Source organism: Pituophis catenifer, unplaced genomic scaffold, assembly GCF_029215685.1.
Source record: "Pituophis catenifer annectens isolate HBS135680 unplaced genomic scaffold, rPitCat1.0.hap2 SCAF_4, whole genome shotgun sequence".
NCBI lineage: Eukaryota > Metazoa > Chordata > Lepidosauria > Squamata > Colubridae > Pituophis > Pituophis catenifer.
Genome location: NW_027256884.1, coordinates 60,648,965 through 60,673,853, shown reverse-complemented (window position 1 = coordinate 60,673,853; position 24,889 = coordinate 60,648,965). Strand labels below are relative to the sequence as shown.

Genomic DNA, 24,889 nt, shown 5'->3' with positions numbered 1-24,889 from the left:
TGCCGCCTCCCCAGAAAAGATCTTGCCACACAGGTCGTGCCGAGAATGGCGGTTGCCCATACACCTCAAAGACTATGTCTGTGGGGCAATTCGCACTTAGAGGGGAGGAGTGTTGTATCTTGGGATCGGCTTGGCTGTGCTTCCGGGTTGCAACGGCCCCAGCTGGTGGTTCTCTGATTCCACCAATAGGTGGCCGGGGTTTTAGGTCCAATCAGCTTTGTTGGTCAATTACTCCATCCAGTGGCCAGCCTATAGCAGCAGCCTTAACAGCATATATTCTTGGTCTGTTCCTGGTTAAGTAAGCTTGTTCTAGCCTTTTACTACTTGCTTTTAACATGGAATAAAGAGAGTTGAAGTCACTTGGAATGCCTGGCTCATTGGAACCCACTACATTTCATTCAGTATAATAAATATATAGTAGATATTAAAGTTGCAAAGCAATATAAAAGAATGTACAACAATAATGTGATAATGATCAGGTGATAATCTTACATCCTACAAATTAAAATGGTTTTCATAATATTAAATCAATATGATTCAATGCAGTTATTATTTAAATATATAATATTTAGATTCAAAGCTTCCAGAGTTTCCATTCAAAATATGTTCAACAAAATTACTGGCTTTACATAGAGGTAACTAAAAATATCTCATTTAGAACATCTAATGTAAAATACTGGCTTAAGGTTGTAATATTAATACAATATTGCCTTTTAATTAATATATTTTAGCTTTCATGTCATTGGGGAAAGGATGATTTTCACATATGGCTCTATATGTGAAAATAGATACTTTCATGAAGTGTAAATTTTATCAACTAAGGACTTTACTATGGGAAAAATTGAAATGTGAATCTTAAAATAAGCAGTGACTTATAATTTCTGCAGGAACAGAGGGAAACTAAACAACTCATTTCATTCAGTATCATTAGCCTAGCCTGGCTCTGTCATCAGAGAAGAGTAAGGATGGAAGCAATAACACAATTTGTCAAGACCCAAAAAGTCAAGTCTCACAATGGCAGACCACTGATTTCTGGAGTAATCTGTCTATAGTACAACAAATCTGTTTTGACAGTGTGAAAATATATCTTACCAGACGCAAAACATTGTTTTTGACAGAATAGTTTAAAGAAAACTTAAATTTTGTAGTGGAGTGTAGTCAAATTAAATTCATTTTCTGGCTTATCCAACAGTTTTCTTAGTAAACAACACAATCAGTGGTGGGTTTCTACCAGTTCGCACGAACCGGTAGCAGTAATTTGGCCTGGGTCATCGAACCGGTAGCGACTGCTGGCTGGCCATACCCCCAAACCGGTTGCCTGGTCACTGCTTGCTTGCCCCACACACTCACATGATGCTCCTCAACATTCACTCGCCCACTCGACACTCATCCCACCCATTTTGAGCCCTATATATGCCTTCGTTTCGCCACATGGTGCCCACTACTTGCCTCACAACTCACTACTCACGTGACCTCCCCTGCGGGACTTGCTTACACATGCACAGACTGCTCCGCAGTTTGCTGAATTCGCCTGCTCCCCAACAGGAGAATTCCCTCCTCCGACCTACTGGTAAGTACTATCCTACCCACTATCGGGCTTGCATAGGTCATGAAATCTGTGGCGCTTGGCTGAGGCCTTGCTTGCCACCCTCCGGTCCCTGGGCTCATGGAGCCTGCCAGCAGTCGTCTGCGGCCTTGCTTGCCACCCGCCCCTCATCCGCAGGTTGTGGAGCCACCTCGGCATCCCAGGCAGGCCCCTAGGCTAACAAACTAACCCACCATCCCTCCCCACCGCCTCCAGCTCCAGGTTCAGGAGCCAAATCCTGAGCAGCTAGTCTGGTCACCTGCCTGACTAGAAGTGGAAGGCATCCCATGGCTGTATCTATCTCATCGGTAAGCAACTGAATCTGCCTGCCTCGTAAGTGGTTGGGTTTTTTTCTTTATTTATGCTTTTTAAAAAATGATTGTAATAATGTTCTTTTTAGGAAATGTATTGTTTTTAGGAAATGTTATTGTTTTTAGGAAAAGTACTTTTGGGAAATGTTACTGTTTCTAGGAAAAGTATTTTTTTGGAAATGTTACTGTTTTTATAAAATGTATTTTTTTGGGGAATGTTACTGTTTCTAGGAAAAGTATTTTTTTGGAAATGTTACTGTTTTTATGAAATGTATTTTTTTGGGAAATGTGATTGTTTTTAGGAAATGTATTTTTTTAGGAAATAGAGTCACATAAAATTTAGGAAACTTTAGCTGCTTTTATATGTTCAGATTTGTGCAAGCTTTGTGAGATTCTGTGTGTTTGTGTAGCGATTCACACTCACTACAGAAACACACAAGCTCACAAAGTTTGCACAAAGCTGCATATATAAAAACAAGCTATTGAGTCACATAAAACGTAGTTGCTTGATGATTTTTGATGTGTTTCTGATTGCCCTGGGTTTGTTTTCCTGTTTTCCTGGGTTAATCTTGGTCCAGGTCTTTTGTCTTTCTTATCCTGGGGGTTAATTCTCCCAGGAAAGGGGAAATGGGGAGTTCCAGATGAGTTATTTTTAGCCTGATTCCCCTTATCTTAAAGGCTGTACTTAAGTGTTCCTTTCAGCTGGTGCTTTTGCCTGGGGTTTTCTTAAAGGAGGAAGGGCTGGCTTGAGTTTCTTGGCACTGTTTTCTGAGGTTTTTGGTGTTGTGAGGTTTCTGGCACTGTCCTTTTGGGGTATACTATACTTCCCACAATGACTTGATGATGGTTTTTATTCCAGTGGCTTTGTCTTTACTGTCCTTAGGGTTAGGGAAAAAACTGGTTTTATCTGCAGTCTTTTGGGGAAAACCTGTTGTTATTCTTTCAGTGTTTTCCTGGCACTGTCCTAGTTTTTTGGGGGAGGGGTGTATGGTCCCGCAGTTATCTATACATTAATCATAATCAAATACTAATGCTATATGCTTAGGGAGCGTGGGAGGACCCCTTGGAGGGTAGAGCCGAGGATTTTATACAGTTCTGTATGACAAAATCACTCAGATTTGGGAAGACTTGGACTCTGACTGGGTAGATTCAGGGGGGGATGGTGGAGGCAGGTCTTGAGAATGTTATCTGGGAAGAGTTTGACCCTGTGACTCCCAATGACATGGACAGGATTCTGGGTAGACTGAACGCTGCCACATGTTTGTTGGACCCGTGTCCCTCCTGGTTGGTGCTGGCTTCTCGGGAGGTGACACGAGGCTGGCTCCAGGGGATTATAAATGCTTCGTTGAGTGAGGGTGACTTTCCCGCCGCCTTGAAAGAGGCGGTGGTGAGGCCTCTCCTCAAGAAGCCTTCCCTGGACCCGGCAGTGTTAGCAAACTATCGTCCAGTCTCTAACCTTCACTTTGTGGTGAAGGTTGTTGAGAGTGTGGTCGCGTGACAGCTTCCCCAGCACCTGGATGAAATGGTTTATCTGGATCTGTTCCAGTTGGGCTTTAGGCCTGGGTACAGCACGGAAGCAGCATTGGTCGCGTTGGTTGATGATCTCTGGAGGGCTCGGGACAAGGGTTGCTCCTCTGTCCTGGTCCTCTCAGCGACTTTTGATACCATCGACCATGGTATCATGCTGCACCAGTTGGAAGAGTTGGGGTGGGGGACACTGTGTTGCAGTGGTTCTCCTCCTTTCTCTCCGACCGGTTGCAGTCTGTGTTGGCAGGGGGGCAGAGGTCGACCCCGAGGCGCTTTATATGAGGGGTGCCACAGGGGTCGGTCCTCTCGCCTCTTCTGTTCAACATTTATGTGAAGCCACTGGGTGAGATCATCCGTGGTTTCGGGGTGAAGTACCATCAGTACGCTGATGACACTCAGCTATACATCTCCACCCCGGACCAGCCCAATGATGCCCTTGAAGTGATGTCCCAGTGCCTGGAGGCCGTGCGGATCTGGATGGGGAGAAACAGACTCAGGCTCAACCCATCCAAGACCAAGTGGCTGTGGTTTCCGGCATCCCAATATAGTCAGTTGGTGCCATCACTGACTATTGGGAGCAAGTCGTTGGCCCCCAAGGAGAGAGTTCGCAACTTGGGTGTCCTCCTGGACTCATGGCTGTCTTTAGAAGAGCATTTGATGGCCGTGGCCGGGAGGACTTTTTATCAGGTTTGCCTGATCCTCCAGTTGCGTCCCTTTCTAGATCAGGACTCCTTACGCACGGTTACTCATGCCCTCGTCACTTCCCGCCTGGACTACTGTAATGCTGTCTACATGGGGCTCCCCTTGAGGAGCACCTGGAGGCTCCAACTGGTGCAGAGTGCAGCCGCGTGGGTGGTTATGGGAGCGACGTGGCGTTCCCATGTAACACCTCTCCTGCACAAGCTGCACTGGCTTCCGGTGGTCTTCCGGGTGCGCTTCAAGGTTTTGGTTATCACCTTTAGAGCACTCCATGGCTTAGGACCTGGATACTTACGGGACCGCCTGCTGCCACCAGCAGCCTCTCACCGGCCAGTACACTCTCATAGAGAGGGGCTCCTCAGGGTGCTGGCGGCCAAACAGTGTCAGCTGGCGGCCCCCAGGGGGGAGCCTTCCTTGCTATCTGGAATGAGCTCCCCCCAGAGATATGGAGGATCCCGGATCTACGCACCTTCCGCCGCGCCCTCAAGACCTTTCTATTTCAACCGGCTGGCCTGGCCTAACTTTTTCCCTTTTTAAATTGTAAATTTTAAATTTGTCTTAACCATTGGGGGTGTTTTTAATTTGTCCCAGACCAAATTATTTAATGTGGTTTTATACTGTTTTAAATTTTGTAATCCATGTGCTTTATTTTTTGGCTGTTCACCACCCTGAGTCCTTCAGGAGTTCGGCGGTGTATAAATCTAATAAAATAAATAAATAAATAAATAAAATAAATCCATTTAAGTGAACTTTCCTTATATAATTGGTGTTTTATTTTATACTTTTAGATTTCTAACTTCTGTTTCTGTTAGGTAGCCATTGATAAAACAAATCCCACATTAAAAAGTATTTGAAGCCTTCTCCTTGATTTAAATTCTTAATTCATTCATTTCTGCACATTCATTCTAATGAATATGTTTTTATTCATTTTCATATCTTTGCTTTTCCACTGTTGTGCAAATACAAATCTAGCAGCTGTTAACATGTGTAAAATTAAATATGTATTCCCTTTAAAATGCCCAACAAAATATTTCTGGTTTTAAACCCATATCTTACTTTACCATTGTTTCTAACCATGATTACACCACTAACTCTGGAATAGCTACTTGATTGTACTGATCTAAATACTCAACCTAATTCATATGTTTATATTTTTTGAACTGAGGAATAAATTTCATGAAAAATAATTCAGTATTGCTCTGTGAATGTACCTATGAAAGTCATCCTTCTTGATCTAAGTTCTTGGCTGGAACACTTTATCTTTCTTGTTTGTTGGACCCAATCACATCTTGAAAAGACTACATTGTTGGGTGAAAACAGAGATCCCTTCTGTTATCTTTAGTCCTCAGTTTACAACCACAATCAAGTCCAAAGCACAAAATTGTTTTTTTTTTCTTTTGCAGTAGTAGCCTTTAACAGGATGAAAAAGCAACAGAGTTTGACCTCTTTATTCACCAAGAGACCAAGACTGGAACAATCAGAATCAGATACAACAGAATTGGATCCAAAACTGTCACAAGCACCACAAGCACCAATGCTACCACTTGAATATGGAGAAAGCATCAAGTCAATCTCCTCAACTGAAAGTCTTCCTGATCTTCCTGACTGCTGGCCATTGCAGCAATATAGCAGCTTCCAAGAGAAGTATGAGGGACTGGAAGCTTCAAACAAAAAATTAAGTTGTAAGTACTGCGCGCAACATGAATTCACATTAGAGAAAGGTGTTCATGTTTCCAGAGAATGGAAACATTTCAAGATTGAGGCAGCAGGGACAAGTAAACAGGTATAGCAAGCATCTCTTAGGAAAAAAATAAAAGAACATTTCATATCAAAATCGCACATCATTTGCAGAGACAACATAAAACAACGGGAGCAGGATGCTATAACAAAATCGTAGATAAGTCAACTGAAAAACATTTATCTACTATTTGTAAAGTATTTCTTACAGTTTAGTCTGGCACAAAGATGTACACCATTTTCAGACATAGGAGAGGTAGAATTGCTAACTACAATTGGAGTAGATCTGGGAGTAGGATTGCATTCACAGAGAACTGCAGTGAAAATAGTTGATTTCATTGCAAAAGAAATTAAAACTGAGTGTAAGGATCGCCTCTCCTTCCAACTTAAGAAAATAAAATCTCTTGAAATGTGGTTGTTCAAAAGAGACCTTTTATTAAGCAGACGAGATAGCCATCCAGTTAAAGCATGATCTGAATACCCTTAGGCAAGACAAGTGGGATTAAAGCAGTAGAGACCCCTCCCTTTAAGCCAGAATGCAGATTTTAACCAATATACAAGTCTGAAGATGTTTTATTTCCTAGTTTCCCTGAGAACCCGAACAACCATGCATTCACACTGTTATTCTTTAAAGTGAAACAACCGACATGGCTATCATAAAAATTCCTCCAAGTAAAGAGGATCTCAGGGCTCTTTGGCGCCAGGATATAGGTTGTAAAATATCTGTTAACACAGGCAATGCTAATAAATCGAATCCAAGTCTCCCCCATCCTCCAATTGAATGGCAGTATTACTTTTAGGGATCTGACATTGAGATGTTTACCAGCATTATTGCACAGAATCTGAAAGTGTGTTTAATCATTGATGAAGCCTCAATGCTATCATGCAAACCAGTTGTGATAATTTTTGTAAAAGTTGAGGATTCAGATAACCCAACAATATTTTTTGTTGAGCTTGTGGAATTGGAAAAACAAGATGCAGAGACAATATGTAATTCAGTTATGGAGAGTTTACATAAGGTTGGTTTACTATGGACTATCTACAAAAAAAATTAATAGCATTTTGCTTTGATGGTGCCAGCGTTGTGCTTGGGAGAAAATCTGGAGTGAGCACTAGAATAGCAAAACAGTTTCCAAACATCTTTATATGGCACTGCTTAAACCATCTCCTCCAACTTGTTTTAGAAGACTCCATAAAGGACATTAAGCAATTAAACCACTTTAAAATATTTATTGACAAGATACACACCATTTTTCATAAATTCTGTAAGAGCCAGATGGAATTTTTCAACATATCTGAACAACTTGGACTTGAAATCGTAAAGATAGAGTTTGGGGACCAAGATGGGCTGTCTGTAGTTTAGGGTCAACCGTAGCTGTGTGGCATGCTTATCCAGCGCTACACCAATATTTTCATGCGAATAAAAAATTCTCAGGTATGACTGCCCATCTGGAAAATATATATTTTAAAAACGATTTGGCATTGATGATCAATATTCTAAATGAAATTTCTCTTCTGTCAAATGCACTGCAAGGAAGAGATACAGACATCATAAAGGCCCAAAAATTTGTGGTGAGATCAATTAAATCATTTCAAATGCTTAGACAGAGAAAGGGTCGATAGAAAAAAAAGGTTGATGGAGTAATTGCTTCAGAAGCCTTCAAAAATATAAAATTTGTACAAAATCATCGATTTGTCGGACTTCCTCGGGAAAAACTTTTGGAAAACATCATAACCAATTTGAAGAATGGATTGCGAACATTTAAAGACAGGTAGCAAATTGCAAGACACGAATAAATTACGATTTCTCAATTTTTTGGAGCCAGATTATTGGAATACTGAAGAAGTAGTAGTTCCATGGCCAGAAGCTGAAGAACAATTGCTTGAATTTACTGACATTTTTAATTACCAAATTAATATGAATGATTATAGAGATTTTGTAGAAAATGCTTTAAAAGATCCCAAGAACTATACAATTCCTGACAATATTAAAAAAAGCTAAAGATATTGTCAGAACAATTGCTGTAAGTTCCGCAGAAGCGGAAAGGGTTTTTTCAAAAATGAACCTCATATCTTCAGAAGAGAGAAGTCGCTTGTTTCCAACATAAGCAGCCTGATGACCATTAGTGTGATTGGCCTACCTCTACAAGAATGGGACCCTATTCCCACCATCAGACAATGGTTAAGAGCACACTATCACACAGCCGATGATCCGAGAGTCAAGAGTAAGAGAAGTGCAAGTGAAGAAGGTGGCAATGATAGAACGTTGTGGAAACATCGTAAAGTTAAAGACAAATAACACTTTTATGTAAGTACTTGTGTACCTCTTTTATTGTTTTGTGTACTTATTTTATTCTTATTTAAGTAGTAAGTGCACAAAATTAAAAACTTCCTTTTGTATATCTTCTTTTTTCAGGTCATTCATTAGAGCAAAAAAGTCAGTGACGTTGAAGACACACAACACGTTTATCATTCTTATGTAAGTACTTGTGTACCTCTTTTATTGTTTTGTGTACTTATTTTATTCTTATTTAAGCAGTAACTGCACAAAATAATAAACTTACTTTTTGTATATCTTCGTTTTGTAGGTCATACATTGGGGCAAAGAATTCAGTGATGTCAACTTGGCCACTCCCACCAAGTCACATGATCACCAAGCACGCCCACCAAACAAGCCACACCCACAGAACCGGTAGTAAAAGAATTTGAAACCTACCACTGAACACAATTCATCAGCTGGAACACTTATTTTATATAACTTTTCAACCACAGACAACTCTTTATTTACTTCTAGATAACTAAAGAAATAGGACACTTTATACAGCAAGTATTGTATAGTTAAGGTAAATAAACCATTATTATAATAATCTGCATAGAAATGAATGTAAGGACTTTTCTTAATTTTAAAATCAGACAATACCAGTACTTCTAGAATGTCACTTACCCAGCTGTGTCTCTTGAATTGTCAGCTTACTCTCCAAAGGATACAAAAGCTTTGGTGGTTTTTCTGTAAGTGGGGCTAGAAAAAAACAGAGACATATTTATTCTTTTAGAACTTTCTTGAACAAGAATATTTCAGTTGGTAAATGTTAAAGTATTTTCAATAAGTCACAATCAAATAATTATCCAAAGAGTTAGAAGTTGTAAGATGCTTTATTGTAAAATAACCAGGGTAACAGACTTCTTCTACACAGCAGATTTAATAAGAAGAGATCAAGAAAATAAACAGTGATGTAAACAATGTGGGAAAGGACATGAGAAAGAGAGAGAAAAAAAATTCAAGCGGACAGAGATAGTGTTTGCAAAGCTATTCCAAACTGTTGAAACCTCTGTGGCAGCAGAAAGAGGATTTAAGCCAGCTAAGGAGACATAGATGTTTGCATAAATACAAAAGCACATCATCAGTGCATATAAGAATCAGCACCATCCTACATCACTGCTTAGTTGAATTACTGTGATGTGTTCTACATGGGGTAGAACAATAAATGTCATGGGGCCAGGCTATGTACAGGATCACCTTTCTCTGAGGGTAAATTATGTTGGATGAGCTCCAGGTCCTTTTCCTTAAATATTGTCATCGAGCAGGGCCTAGAACTTTGTCTTTTCTATAGCAGTTCCCCACCATCCTTGCCTTTAAGAAGGTCTTGAATAGCTGACTCTTCTCACAAGCATTGAAATATAATAAGGCTGGATGGTGGGTAGATGCATGACAGAGTGCTGCCCTGGGGTTTTATAGGACATTTTATTAAACTTAATTTTATGATTGGGAGTTTCTTTTGTTTTTGCTGTTTTGTGAATCAGCAAGTGTTGTTATAATGTGTGTATCTTTTACACATTTTTTGTTGTTAGTTGTGAAGTCATGTCCGACCCATTGCGACCCCATGGACAACGTTCCTCTAGGCCTTTCTGTCCTCTACCATCCTCTGGAGTCCATTTAAGATCCTACCTACTGCTTCAGTGACTCCATCCAGCCACCTCATTCTCTGTCGTCCCCTTCTTCTTTTGCCCTCAATCTTTCCCAGCATTAGGCTCTTCTCCAGTGAGTCCTTCCTTCTCATTAGGTGGCCAAAGTATTTGAGTTTCATCTTCAGGATCTGGCCTTCTAAGGAGCAGTCAGGGTTGATCTCCTCTAGCACTGACCGGTATGATCGCCTTGCAGTCCAAGGGACTCGCAGGAGTCTTCTCCAGCACCAGAGTTCAAAGGCCTCAATTCCTTGGCGCTTAGCCTTCCTTATGGTCCAACTTTCATCCATTGCAACTGGGAAAACCATAGCCTTGATTAAACGCACTTTTGTTGGCAGGGTGATGTCTCTGCTTTTTAGCATGCTGTCTAGATTTGTCATAGCTTTCCTCCCCAGGAGTAAGTGTCTTTTAATTTCTTGGCTGCCGTCCCCATCTGCGGTGATCTTGGAGCCCAGGAAAATAAAATTGGTCACTACCTCCATTTCTTCCCCCATCTATTTGCCAGGAATCGAGAGGGCCAGATGCCATGATCTTAGTTTTCTTAATGTTGAGTTTCAAGACAACTTTTGCACTCTCCTTCTTCACCCGCATTAAGAGGCTCTTTAGTTCCTCTTTGCTTTCTGCCATTAGAGTGGTATCATCTGCATATCTGAGGTTGTTGATATTTCTCCCGGCAATCTTAATTCCAACTTTTGATTCATCTAGCCCTGCCTTTCTCATGATGTGCTCTGCATATAAGTTAAATAGGCAGGGTTGCCTATTTACAGCCTTGCCGGACTCCTTTCCCAATTTTGAATCAATCAGTGGTTCCTTGTCCAGTTCTCACTGTTACTTCTTGACCCACATATAGGTTTCTCAAGAGACAAATATGATGGTCTGGTACACCCATTTCTTTAAGAACTTGCCACAATTTGTTGTGATCCACACAATCAAAGCCTTTAATTGTCAATGACGGCTTCATCGTCAATGAAGCAGAAGTAGATCTTTTTCTGGAACTCCCTAGCTTTTTCCATGATCCAGCGTATGTTGGCAATTTGATCTCTAGTTCCTGTGCCTCTTCGAAATCCTGCCTGTACTTCTGGTACTCCTCGATCCACATACTGCTGGAGCCTAGCTTGTATGGTTTTAAGCATAACCTTACTAGAATGTGAAATGAGTGCAATGGTGCGATAGTTTGAACATTCTTTGGCATTGCCTTTCTTTGGAATTGGAATGTAAACTGATCTTTTACAATCCTGTGGCCACTTTTGAGTTTTCCAAATTTGCTGGCAAATTGAGTGTACCAAAGATTTTGAATAGCTCAGCTGGAATACTGTCTCCTCCAATAGCTTTGTTGTTGTTCAGATTTCCTAAGGCCCATTTGACTTCACATTCCAGAATATATGGCTCAAGGTCAGTAATCACCCCATTGTGATCATTGTGGTTATTAGGGATGTTAAACTCTTTCTTGTATAATTCTTCTGTGTAATTTTGCCACCTCTTCTTAATCTCTTCTGCCTCTGTTAGGTCCCTGCCATTTTGGTCCTTTATCATGCCCATCTTTGCATGAAATGGTCCCTTCATATCTCCAATTTTCTTGAAGAGATCTCTGGTCCTCTCTATTCTATTGTTTTCTTCTATTTCTTTGCACTGTTCATTTAAGAAGGCACTCTTATCTCTTCTTGCTATTCTCTGGAATTCTGCATTCAATTGGGTGTAGCTTTCTCTTTCTCCCTTGCCTTTTGCTTCCCTTCTTTCCTCAGCTATTTGCAAAGCTTCCTCAAACAGTCATTTTGCTTTCTTGCCTTTCTTTTTCTTTGGGTTTTAATTGCTACCTCTTAAACAATGTTGTGAAACTCCATCCATAGTTTTTCAGCCACTCTGTCTATCAGATCTAATTCCTTAAATCTATTTGTATCTACTTAAATCTACTGTATATTCATCAGGGATATGATCTAGTTCATACCTGAGTGGCCTAGTGCTTTTCCCTACTTTCTTCAATTTAAGTCTAAATTTTGCAATGAGAAGCTCATGATCTGAGCCACAGTCAACTCCTGGCCTTGTTTTTACTGACTATATAGAGCTTCTCCATCTTTGGCTGCAGAACACATAGTCAATCTGATTTCTGTGTTGACCATCTGGTGATGTCCATGTGTAAAGTCGTCTCTTGGATTGTTGGAAAAGAGTATTTGCTATGACCATCGTATTCTCTTGACAAAATTCTATTAACCTGTGCCCCACTTCATTTTGTACTCCAAGGCCAAACTTGCCTGTTATTCCAATTAACTTTTGGCTTCCTACTTTAGCATTCCAATCCCCCATGATGATAAGGACATCATTTTTTGGTGTTAATTCTATAAGGTGCTGTAGGGCTTCATAGAACTGGTCAATTTCATTCTCTTCAGCAACAGGGCATAGACTTGGATTACTGTGATATTGAATGGTTTGCCTTGGATTCAAACTGAGAACATTCTGTCATTTTGGGGATTGTATCCCAGTATTGCTTTTCCTACTCTTTTATTGATTATGAAGGCTACTCCATTTCTTCTGAGGGATTCTTGCCCGCAGTAGTATACCTGATGGTCATCTGAATTAAATTCACCCATTCCTGTCCATTTTAGTTCACTGATTCCTAAGATGTCACTGTTCAGTCTTGTCATCTCATTTGACCACGTCCAGCTTGCCCTGATTCATGGATCTTACATTCCAGGTTCTTATGGAGAAAAGATCTTTGCAGCATTGGACTTTCCTTTCACCACCAGATGCATCCATAACTGAACGTCCTTTCAGCTTTGGCCCAGTCACTTCACTCTTTCTGGCACTACTAGTACTAGCCCTCTGCTCTTCCCCAGTAGCATATTGGACACCTTCCAATCTGAGAGGCTCATTTTCCGGTGTCATCCCTTTTTTTCTTTTGGTACTGTCCATGGGGTTTTCATGGCAAAGATAATGAAGTGGGCTGCCATTTCCTTCTCCAGTGGATCATGTTTTGTCAGAGCTCTCTGCTATGACCTGTCCATCTTGGGTGACCCTGCATGGCATTGCTCATAGCTTCATTGAGCTACGCAAACCCCTTTGCCACAACAAGGCAATAATCCATGAAGGGGGTTTTACATATTCTAATGCACATACATGTGCATTAGAATATGAGTATATTAATGTAATCCTTGAGTTACAAGAACTTTATTAAATTTTTAAGGAAGATAAAAACTAACAGAAATGAATAATTGAAATAAGAAAAAGAGAAAAAATAAATCAAGTGTCAGGTCCCAGATATTTTTACAGGGACACTGGAATTTTGGTGGGAGGAAGGGGGGGATGATTAGAGTGGTCTGTAAATGAAGTTTCTGTTTTTGTTTCCTGTTTCTGTTTCCTGCATTACTGTGTTAATTTCTATATGAAGTCTCTGTTTCTGTTTCCCTGCAATGATGTAGTGTGGGAGGGGTTTGGTTAGCATTGCTTTAAATAGCTGGTTTTAAATGAGAAGCTTCAGTTCTTGCCTAGATCTCTTGTTATCACAAACCTTCCAATAAAAACTCCTTTTGGAACCATTGCAGTTTCAAGAGTCCTACTTTCTTGAGAAGATTGGAGAGGCAAGACTTTACATCAAGAAACAGAGAACAAAGCCAAAAGTGCAGAAAAGAAATAAATAAAACAAATATAAATAAAATTTTCTTTCAGAGCAGATATAAGTATATATTTACATTAAATTCTTACAGTAAGTTTACAATATATTTTTATTTTTATTATCTATCACTTCTTCTAATCATCAAATCCATATTTCATTTTTTCTGTTTCATGGATAAAGTTCAAAAGGAATTTCCAATCATCATTAAAATAAAACAATGTCTTTTCACTAATCAAAGCTATCAGTTTTGTCATTTCAGTCAGCTCCATCAACTTCACCACCATTCTTCCATTCTAGGTAATGTCAAATTCTTCAATGTAAAAGATAGTTCTTGACTTCAATGGCAATTGGGACTGAAATTTCAATTACTAAATGATGATGCCATAAAGCTCACATGATTGCAACATTTCAGGACAGCAATCCCAGCACTCCATATTGTTATTGTTAACTGAATTCCACTGGCCATTAGCCAAGGACTTACCTCAATCCAAGTCATTTTCAGCTTGGCTCCTCCCAGCCTTGAGCCTTGATTTCCAAGGTAACTCTTTGAAGATAAAGGACTGCCTCCCCTTCAACTTCTCCAACCTGCCTATTCTACTCCATATCTTTTGACTGCCCTGCACTCTGTCTGGTAGTGTGGCAAGTTATCCCAGAAACATGTGGCTCTGGGGCTGCTTGCCTTGCTGTGTCTCAAGGGCTTTTTGGTATGCCATAACTCTGGGCTACAACAAGGAAACCACTGCATTTAACCTTGGGAAGAAATCCTCATGTATCCAGTCACAGCTGCCTTGGAAAGTGCCAGCTGCACTAGTATGACCCAGTATGGTAGTGCAAGTGGCACAAGCTAGAGCTGTCCCAGGAAACCTCCACCACCTCATCTGTTCAAGCTGAAGGCGCAGAACTAGAAAGCCGATTCTAACAATATCCTGAAAATTGCACAATTATCAATTACTGTCTTTTATCTTTTTCACTGCTTTTATCTATGTGATGAGAGTTGATGGAGTGAGCACCCTTCAAATATAAAGATTTTGATGCCATCTCAAGGGAGTTGCTCTGAGTAAGCAATTTGATGACATTCCTTTCAATTTTCAAAGTGCTCCAGTTTATATCTTTAGGGAGGGGATCAGGTGACCTACTAGTTAAATTTAACCAGCGATATTAAAAGTATTAGTATTTGGTGACTAATATGCTGGTTTATATGCCTGATTTTATTTAGTCACCAAATATTTTCTCAACTTCCTAAGTTGCCAAGTTACACCAGAAGAGCAAAATGGAATATTTATTCAAAGTCTTGTATGAAATGTTCCTGGTTAATGCTTTAGCTCATCATTCTTAACTTGTTCCCACTGGATACTCCATTCCATCACTAGTCCTTTTCTTCTGGTTTTCTTTGTTTTAATTTTGCAAAATATTTGTTGTACTTCTGAAAACTTTAGGGTTCCCTTGAGCATGCTTTTGCCTTGTTCTCAACAACCCATATTAGTTACTGTCAATATTCTGTAGCTGAGTTTGCTCTTAGAAGGACTGATGTAGAATAGCAGACATATAACTCACTTGAATTTTTAGTTTATTGGCTCTTCTGTAATGAATGAAGATATTCTAAATCAAATGAAATCTAATTACTCTGACTTTACCGGCATAATAGCTCTAACAATTGGGCTATTAGACTATTAAGCAATAGGCTTAATAGCTGTAGCTCTGGGATTGGTAACCTCTTAAAATAAGATATTATAAGTACAATCACACTCTATTACAGAGGGAAGAAATGGTGGACATCTTAGGAACCAATGTGTGCACATAAAGAGATTTCAACTAAGAGTTAAAAGGAGATGTATAGAAGATTGAATACTGGACCACAGCTAAGTAGCACATATCTACAAAAAGGAAGTCAAAGGCTAAAGCAGAACTAATACTCTTCGCTTCAGTGTTTTCCCAAAGGAGAAATTATGGTTAAATGAACCCAAGGAGAACAATTGACATAAAAAGGGAATGATAACCCAACGTAAGTAGAAATATCTTTAGGTTATACCCATCTATCATAAAAAAAGTTTGTTTCCAGAACAAGACCAATTACATCTGAAACTCTAAAAGAGCTTGCACTTTCATCTTAGAGTCTTTCTCTCTGAAATCTTTAAAAAAATATGGAGAGCAGGCATTTATTTATTTTTTTGCCTAGATCTAATACCTTACTTTTCTCTCCATTGAATTTCATTTTGTTAAATAGGGCCCAGTGTTCAAGTCTGTCAAAATCCTTCTGGGTCTTGAGTCTATCTTCTGGGGTGTTGGCTATTCCTGCCAGCTTGGTGTTGTCTGTAAATTTGATGAGATCCCCTTCTATTCCCTCATCTAAATCATTTATGAAGATATTGAAGAGTACTGAGCCTAGAACAGAACCTTGGGGTATCCCAGTGCTTATTTCCTTCCATGTAGATATGGTTCCATTAAGGACTATACATTGAGTCCGGTTTGTCAGCCAGTTACTAAATCCATCTGGTGGTGATGCTGTCTTTTGGAGTTAGGTGGCTAATAAATTCAAACAAACAAACAAATAAATAAATACTATAGAATCTAACTAATATTAATAGTTAGAAGTAATATCAAACTTGTTTAAGAAAGGGACATGCATAAAATGATATGGAATTGGCTAATTGCAGAGATAATCTGCTATTGTGAAGGACTGTTAACAACTCCTGGTGAATGGATTTATTAATCCATAATTTACTGCTAGTAGTTTGATTATGAAAAGGGCCAGAAAAGAGAAATAGATTTGCAAGTTTTTTTAAAAAAGTTTTTTTATTTTATAAACAAACAAACAAACAAACAATACATAATCAATCATTCAGTGTATCTTCTAAATACATCTTTTGTGTCTTCTTTTTACTCCTCCAGTATTTATCATATCTTAATATTATCATTTCATTTATTATGACATTTCCCCCAATTTCTTACTTCTCTTCTTAATACATTTATCTATCTTTTTATTTTATTAAAAATTATACAACAATTTTATCCCCACACAACCTTCAACCCCCCTCCCCACACACACACCCCCGACTTCCCAGAGCAAAAACAGGGTATAACATTTAACATACGTAAACTAAAATATGCTAATTTACTACAAGATTCAAAACTCCCTCATACTCTTTAACTCCCCTTTTAAAAATTATTCATCAACCTTCCTTTTATAAATTCTCTTATCACCTTTCACATTTGTTACTAAAATCCTTTCCATACCTTCTTTTTCAGCATTACTCCCTAATAAAATTCTAAATTAAACATTTTAAAACTTTCTTTAAAACATGTCTTTTTTTAAAAAAAATATATTATTTTAGGTTAAACATTTTAAAATCTCTTAATACATCAATAAGACATTCTTCAAAATATAAGTTTCAAAACTTTTTTAAAAAGCTATCCATTAAATTTTAAATTAACCATTTTAATACTTCAATAAGTTTTAAAAAGCTATCCAATTTTAATTAAGCCTTTTTACTACAATAAAACATTCTTCAGAATATAACCTTAAAGATACTGTTAATCCATTAGGTTAAGTTATTTCTAACTCTTGAGTTCATTCTTCAAAATATAAATTTCAAAACTTTCAGGAAGTTATCCGTTAACTTTTAAGTTAACCATTTTAATACCCCAATAACTTTTAAAAAGCTATCCATTTTTAGTTAAACATTTTTACTTCAATAAAGCATTCTTCAAAATATAACCCTCAAAAGGCTATCCCTTAAATTATATCCAAAACTAAATATAATAAAACACTTCCTTTATATCATTGTCTTAAGATAAACTTAAAAAATACTAATTTTAGTAAGCTTTTCAGATTTATTACTAAGATCCTCCCCAAAAGAAATTAATCTTCCATTCTTTTCTTTCTATATTTTTTCCAGTCCTTCTTCAATAATACTTTCTTTTTCAGCATTGCTCCTCCCCCTGCTTTTATTTTCAAAAATTTTTGAATTTGGATTTGAGGTTGATGTATCTTTGGAATTCGTTCTCTTCTTAGAAATATTTCCTTTAATTTGGAACCCCCATTTCGACTCTTCCTGCTTGTATAATCAGTCACTTCATTCCTTAAATATTGATTCTGTCTGTAAAGCCAAGGATTGTCACAGTAAAATTTATCAGTCTGCAGGAAAGAGTCTATATGCTGCTTTTCAGTCGATTGCATAGAAACCTCTACCAAAACCTCTGTTTCCAGTGTGCTAACCTCCATCTTAATCCTGACAGCCTCTTTTTTATCCTCCAAAGTCACATTAGCCTGGTTAATTTCTTCTTCTTTTCCAGCCAGCAAATCATTGTTATTCTCCAAATTTTGATTTTGAACAGCCCTTTTAATTGATTCTAATATAACAGAAGAATGAAAATTTAAGAGTTCTTGTAAAACCTTTACAGTCACAACTTGTGAGTTTGCTGACTCATATAATAATGATCCTCCATCCTTGATGTCAGCCATATTTCAATTTTCACTTTGAATTTATTCAGCTGTCAGGTCAATAAGTCCAATTATTTTCCACACAATCTAAAAGTGTAAATTAGTTGAGGTCAATACCATAGTCCTTTCCATTCCACTTCCACTTTAAATCTTTTTCTTGATGTGTAATCCAGTAGCTTTAACAATGTTGCTAGCACTAACAAGCACTTTCACTAATAAGTTTCATTTTCACGCCCTTATGCACCATTTTTTTCCCCTTTTAAACAGAGTTAAAGTTCAATACTTGCATTTTTTTTGTTCTCCTGATTTTGCTCTGCCAGCATCCAAGGTCGAAGGTTCTTATAATCCTTAAAATTGCATTGCTGGTGTGGTCGCGACGCCTTGTTCTGCATAAAGCAGACTCGTCCCGGATCCGGAGCACTGAAGGGCTTTCAGGGAGCTCTCACCCTGCAAACCCCAGTTTTTTTTAAAAAAACCTGGGGGTCTAGGGAAGGTCTACCCAGACCCTTCTGCTCTTCTCTCCCCATTTTTCCCTGGGGGAGAGTTTTGAGCCGCCAGACAGCTGATTTTCGCTGTTCTAGCGGCTAACGGAGTCGCGGGGCTGGAGCTTCTAAAGGAGCATCCATCGGTGATCATGGAGCCACCGGAAGTCCAATTTGCAAGTTTTTTGAATCCCTATCCTTGCATAGCAAGGAATGAAGGCTGTGTTGGTTTAATTGGTTAGAGGTGATAAATTATAAATAATAATTATTTCTTGCTACCAAACCATAATCTTTCTTATCCTGCCTTTCTGGATAAGAAGTTAAAGTGTCTTGTGTGTATTTATTAAAAATAACTTGATGGCTGGACTTTTCAATAGCATTACATGAAAATAGGGAAATTTATGTGGAAAAATGACTTATGGATTCAGTGAGAAATATATGTAATTTTTCTTGTCTTTTTCTTTTTAAAAAATGCATTAATTTAATAGTAGTTATTCATAACTTCCTTAGAAGGTCTCCACATTATCACTATGTAGTCATCTTTCAGAGACTGCCCAGTATGTTATTAAAATGTAGATTTCTCTTTTATTTCAGTTTCAGCTCAATTATTTCTTATCAGATAGTATTTCTGCAGACACTTTTCTTATAAATCTCTTAACTCCTTTCAAAGCAAAGTTCTATCATGGTCTCTAGAAAGTAGAGCAGCTGCTCTAATAATCCTAGTACGAAAGACAAGATAGGGAAAAACAAGTTCCACTTATTTTACAAACTGATACATTACTTACTGGAGGCCACAGACCCCAGTAGTTTTCTCAGTGAAAAATAATGCTGTTTTTAAATAGCAAGGGATTAAAAATGTTCATGTCACAGAAATGGTGTGGCAAATCTTATCTGTAACATCAATCGGTCTCACAGCAACCTTGTCATTGTAAGGTATGCTACTGTTGTGGCTCCATTACCGGAGCCTGTGTCATCATCAGGAGAGAACTCCGAGAGTGAAGGGGAGGAGTTGGCAAGGCCTCCCTCTCCAGGACTGGAATGATGCAGTGTTAAGGGATGCTTTCCAGGATGGCCTCTCCAAAGACCTGCAGGACGAGCTGGTTCGGGTGGAGGCGCCTCAGACCCTCGACGCCCTCGTAACGCAGTGTCTGTGCATCGACGCCTGCTTCCAATGGCGCAAGACCTGCCGGCCTGTCCAGGAACCCCCAACCGTTTCTGCACCCCCGCGTCCTGCACCAACAGTGTCCCAGGTCACCCTGCGTTTCATGGTGACAGCTGAGGAGCCCATGGAGCTTGGAGCAGCCAGACTGCACCTGACGGCCCAGGAGCATATGCAGAGATGCCAAGAGGGATTGTGCCTCTATTGCGGAGAGGCTGGACATTTTGCCATGTCATGTTCCAGGAAGCGAAGTGGGGCGCTCAAGCCTGTTCTGGAATCTCGGTGTGACCAGCCAGGAAACGGGGCAGGCCAAGCCTAGGAGAAACCCTAGGCTGGGCGCATGTCAACACCCCACCGGACTTAGCGGATGTGGACTGTGAGCCCCCTCGGCACCTGATTCTGGACATCTGGGTTTTGTTGGCCAACCGGTCGGAGGGGCTTCAAGCGCATGCGCTGGTGGAATCAGGGCCATGATGAACTTCATGGACCAGGCCTTTGTGGCCCATTTTATGGTTCCCTTGGTTCCGGTGGACCCTCCGTTGAGGGTCGAGACTATTGACGGGTGGGAACTTGTAGTGGGGCCCATTAAGTTCATGACTGAGCCTTTGCGCCTCGCCATTGGGGCCCATGAGGAAGCGATCCAATTTTATGTAACGGCGGACCTGCATTTCCCGCTAGTCTTGGGAATGGCCTGGCTTTGGGCCCACGATCCGCAGGTGGCCTGGGCGAAGGACGCCATCTCCTTCCCGAGCCTGCAGTGCGTCAACCACATCTGCCACACCTGTGCCGGCCAGGACATCTCCACCCCTGCCATCTCCTTGCCTCCTGAGCTGACGCCCTTCGCCGACGTGATCAGCAAAAAGGAGGCGGACCGCTTACCCCCCACATCGATCCTATGACTGCCCAGTGGACCTGATCCCCAATGCGCCACTGCCCACGGGACACCTGTATTCCATGTTGGAGCCCGAGTTGGCCGCCCTACGGGACTTTCTAGACAAAACCTTGGCCCGAGGGTTCATCCAGCCTTCGTCCTCCCCTCTCTTGGCCCCGGTCCTCTTTGTGAAGAAGACGGGGGACTTACGCCTGTACTGCGATTACCGCCACTTGAATGCCATCACGGTGCGGAATCGCTACCCCCTGCCGCTCATCCCAGAGCTGATGGAGAGGTTGTGGGAGGCCTCGATCTTCACGAAGCTCGATCTCCAAGGGGCCTACAATTTGGTGTGCGTGCGAGAGGAGGACAAGTGGAAGACGGCATTTGGCACCCGATACGGCCACTTCGAGTACACCGTCATGCCGTTCGGGCTGACTAACGCCCCCGCAGTCTTCCAGCACCTAATGAACGACATTTTCTGGGACATGTTGGACTGGTTTGTGGTAATCTACCTGGATGACATTTTGATCTATTCCCGGACCCAGGAAAGCCACCTCCATCATGTCCGCCACGTCTTACAGCGCCTGCGGGAGCACCAACTCTATGCGAAGTTGGAGAAATGTTTCTTCTTCCAGACTTCCATAGAGTTCCTTGGGCACTTCATCTCCCCTGAAGACATCGCTATGGACCCGCGCAAGCTAGAGGCCTTGTGTAGTTGGGAACCCCCTCGTCGGGTGAAGGACGTCCAGCATCTGCTGGGGTTCGCCAACTACTACCGGACCTTCATCCCGGGCTTCGCCACCCTGACCTTGCTGCTGACCCAACTCTTTCACAAGAAGGTCCCATTCCAGTGGGGGCCCCCGCAGCAGCAGGCATTCGAGATTCTGAAGCGAGCCTTCATCACGGAGCCTGTCCTGAGGCACCCCAATCCACATTGTCCGTTCATGGTCTAGATGGATGCGTCCAATGTGGCAATTGGGGCGGTGCTGTTACAGGCTCTGGTGGATAGCGGCACTCTTTTTCCCTGCATGTACCACTCACGGAAACTCAATCCTTCTGAGCGCAACTACACCATCTGGGAAAAGGAGTTGCTGGCTATCAAAGCCACATTCGAGGCTTGGCAGCATCACCTCGAGGGGGCCCAACACCAGGTGGAGGTGCGGACGGACCATCGGAACCTGGAGCACCTCACGACGGCCAGGAAGTTGAACCAGCGGCAGATCCGGTGGTCGTTGTTTTTCGCCTGGTTCAACTTCCATGTGACTTATATACTGAGCAGCCACAACCAGAGAGCAGATGCTCTATCCCACAAGCTGGAGTACTTTTGCCCTAAGGACTCCCTTCCCCCACGGACGGTGCTGCCAGCGGAATCCTTGGCCACAGTCCAGGAACCGACGGACTTGCGGGCTCAGGTGCTGGAAGCGCAGTGCTGGGATGACTGGTCGCAGCAGCGGAAAGTGGAAGTCAGCCCCGTGTCCCCATGGACTTTGGAGGAGGGCTTGTTGAAGCACCGGGGCCGGTTGTACATGCCCACAAGTCCACTCCGAGCCCTCGTCATGAATCAGTGCCATGACAACCCCGCAGCGGGACATTTCGGGTTCTTTAAGACACTGAATCTGGTGACGCGGACTTTTTGGTGGCCTCGGGTATGGGACGACGTGTACACATACGTGACATCCTGTGTGACATGCCGACAGGCCAAAGCCACATCCGGCCCACCTCCTGGACTCCTCCAGCTGCTGCTGACACTGGAGAGACCATGGGGAGCCATCTCCATGGACTTCCTGACGGACCTGCCACCGTCCGCTACGTTCACGACCACCCTCGTGGTGGTGGATGCGCTCATGAAGATGGCACATTTTATCCCGTGCCGTGGACTACCATCGGCCCACACTACAGCCCGCCTGTTCCTGCAACACATCTTCCGCCTCCATGGCCTGCCGGACCAGGTGGTTTCGGACTGCGGGGCCCAATTCATGGCCCGCTTCTGGAAAAGCCTGATGGTCACGTTGGAGGCGCAGGTGTGCCTGTCGTTGTCGCACCATCTGGAGACTGACACGGGAACAGAGAAGGTCATTGGCATCCTCGAACAGTACCTCTGCTGTTTCATCAACCAGCAGCAGGACAACTGGGCCGAGTACCTTCCCCTGGCAAAGTTCGCCTTTAACAACTCCCAACACACCTCCACCCAGATGACCCCATTCCATGCCAACGCGGGATACCACCCACGGCTTTTCCCGCTGTCCATCTCGGACTTCCCTGTTCCCGAGACCCAGGACTTCCTCTTGAAACTGCAAGCAGTGCAGCAGCTGGTGTGGCGGCAGCTGATCCGGGCGAAGGAGGACTACAAGCGGGTCACCGACCACTCTCGACCGGCGACGCCACCACTGGAAGTGGGCGACTGGGTATTGCTGTCCACGAAACACTTCCCCATGGACCGGCCGGTAAAGAAACTCGACCACCGTTTTATTGGTCCCTTCCCGGTCGAAGCGGTCATCAACCCAGTGGCCTACCGGTTGACTCTGGCACGCTCCATGCAACTCCACCCTGTTTTCCATTGGTCCCTTTTGGTCCCTGAAGCCCCAGCGTACCACCTCCGGCGTCCGACGACTCCTGCCCCCCGAACCCCAGTCGACGAGGACATCTCCTCGACATATGAGGTAGACAGCATCTGAGACTCCCGTTGGCTGAAGGGGCGTTTCCAGTACCTGATTGCCTGGAAGGGGTATGGGCCCGCGGATTTCACTTGGGAGGATGCTTCCTCCATCCATGCCCCTGACCTGGTATGGGCCTTCCATGACCAGTTCCTGTCCCGACCGCATCCCGACCGTCAGCCACGGGGCAAGGGCCCTGCGATGGGGGATAGTGTTGTGGCTCTGTGTCATCATCGGGGACTTCTGGCGGTGACCTCAGCGCATTAGGAACGAAAGGGACGGGGCTCCGTTCCTGGGTTCCTAACAATCCCACACTTGGAGCCGAAACAGGCGCTATTGATCCCGTAGAGATCAATAGTTTAAAGGGGAACATCTTAGGACCTCGGAGGAGATCGCAACTCCTTCGAAGGGACAAGATAAATCCCTTAATCCAGTGCGAGGAAAAACCACCCTTCCCAGGCTGGCCAGAGGCGCTGACAACTGCGTGAGTGGGAAGTGAAGATTGATAAAGAAAAGAAGTCATCAATAGGAGACTAAATTTTAAGAAAACCCAAAAATCATTGTATAGTGAGAAGTAGATGCTGGTGGCAGAGAAGGACAGAAAAAGAGATAAGAGAAGTGACGACGGAAGGATTGAACTGAGCCATTTTGAATGGAAGGTGACAGCGCAAAATTGGAACAGCCGAAGTGAATGGAGAGAGCGTGAGGAAAATATTTGTTAACTACGAAAAATAAAACTATACTTAAGCATGATTTAAAACCTCGATACTATTGGATACTAGTAACGTGGATAGCATCGAGTAAATTGAGTTGGACAAACATAGAGCAAGAACAGATAGTGTAATATTGAAAGGAACGGAGAGAAAGTGAGGAGTGTGGTGTGTTGGAGATTGGAGGAAGGATTCTGGACGGACTCGCATAAATTGACTGCTTCAGATTCTATTGACGTCGATTGGATTGATTGGGCTGATCCAGACAACCAGAGAATGAAATAGATTGTGCGATAGTGTGGAAAGAAGTGGGATAAACTACGAACAATATATTGGAGTGGATTTTACAAATTATCGTCATTTCTGACACTTTTGGTGACATTTCTTTCGAAGACTAGGATATAAAGCGGTGGAACTTTGGACTATTTGACTCTTAAGCATCGAACTATTTGGATATAACTTTGGACATAACCACGACAGAGGAAAAGTAGCTGATTAACTGGAGGAAAGTTGGACATTCAGTGAACAGGAATATACGAGGAGCTATATTATATCTTTGGATTTGGATCTTGATCTTAAAAGGGTGATTTAGATTTCGGAACGGTGATTGACTGGAAGAAGAATAAGACTAAAAAAGATAAAAGATTATAAAACAAGACCGCTAAGAGAAACAAACGGACAATACAATTATTGCTGGTTTGGACTAAGTTTAATATATCAGTTTACAATGCAATAGAACTGGAAAATAATATTTAACAATTTATTAATCTTTTTTCCTAAGTAATTATAATGGAATAATTTGCTTATTTAAATCTAACTAGATAATTATAATATATTATACTTGATAAGTTTATTTATTTGAAGCTAATTAATTTAAGTAACTCAATAGAGATATAATATTTAAGATAATTAGAACTTGATTGGTAAAGGGGCATATATAGAAGATAGAAATTGATATTGACTTGATTCTAGAACCAATATAAAACTTTTAGAGAAATATATTTTACTGTTTAATTAATTGAAGAATAAGGTAATTAATGAATTGCTAGAAGCTTGTTCTTTCCCCGTTGTTTCCTCCTTTCTTGCCTTCCCTCCCCCTGCTTTTCTTACTCCTTTAATTAAATTAGCATATTATTGATC

General features: G+C 41.6%; 1 protein-coding gene across 1 annotated transcript in view; it reads right to left on the bottom strand.

The window, feature by feature from the left end:
* The window catches only part of IL1RAPL1 (interleukin 1 receptor accessory protein like 1), a 924,197-nt gene that overhangs the window by 433,511 nt on the left and 465,797 nt on the right, over positions 1-24,889 (bottom strand). Inside the window, exon 4 of the mRNA XM_070944181.1 lies at positions 8,804-8,878. Within this exon, the coding sequence (XP_070800282.1) occupies positions 8,804-8,878 (75 nt within the window). The remainder of the gene's footprint in view (positions 1-8,803; positions 8,879-24,889) is intronic.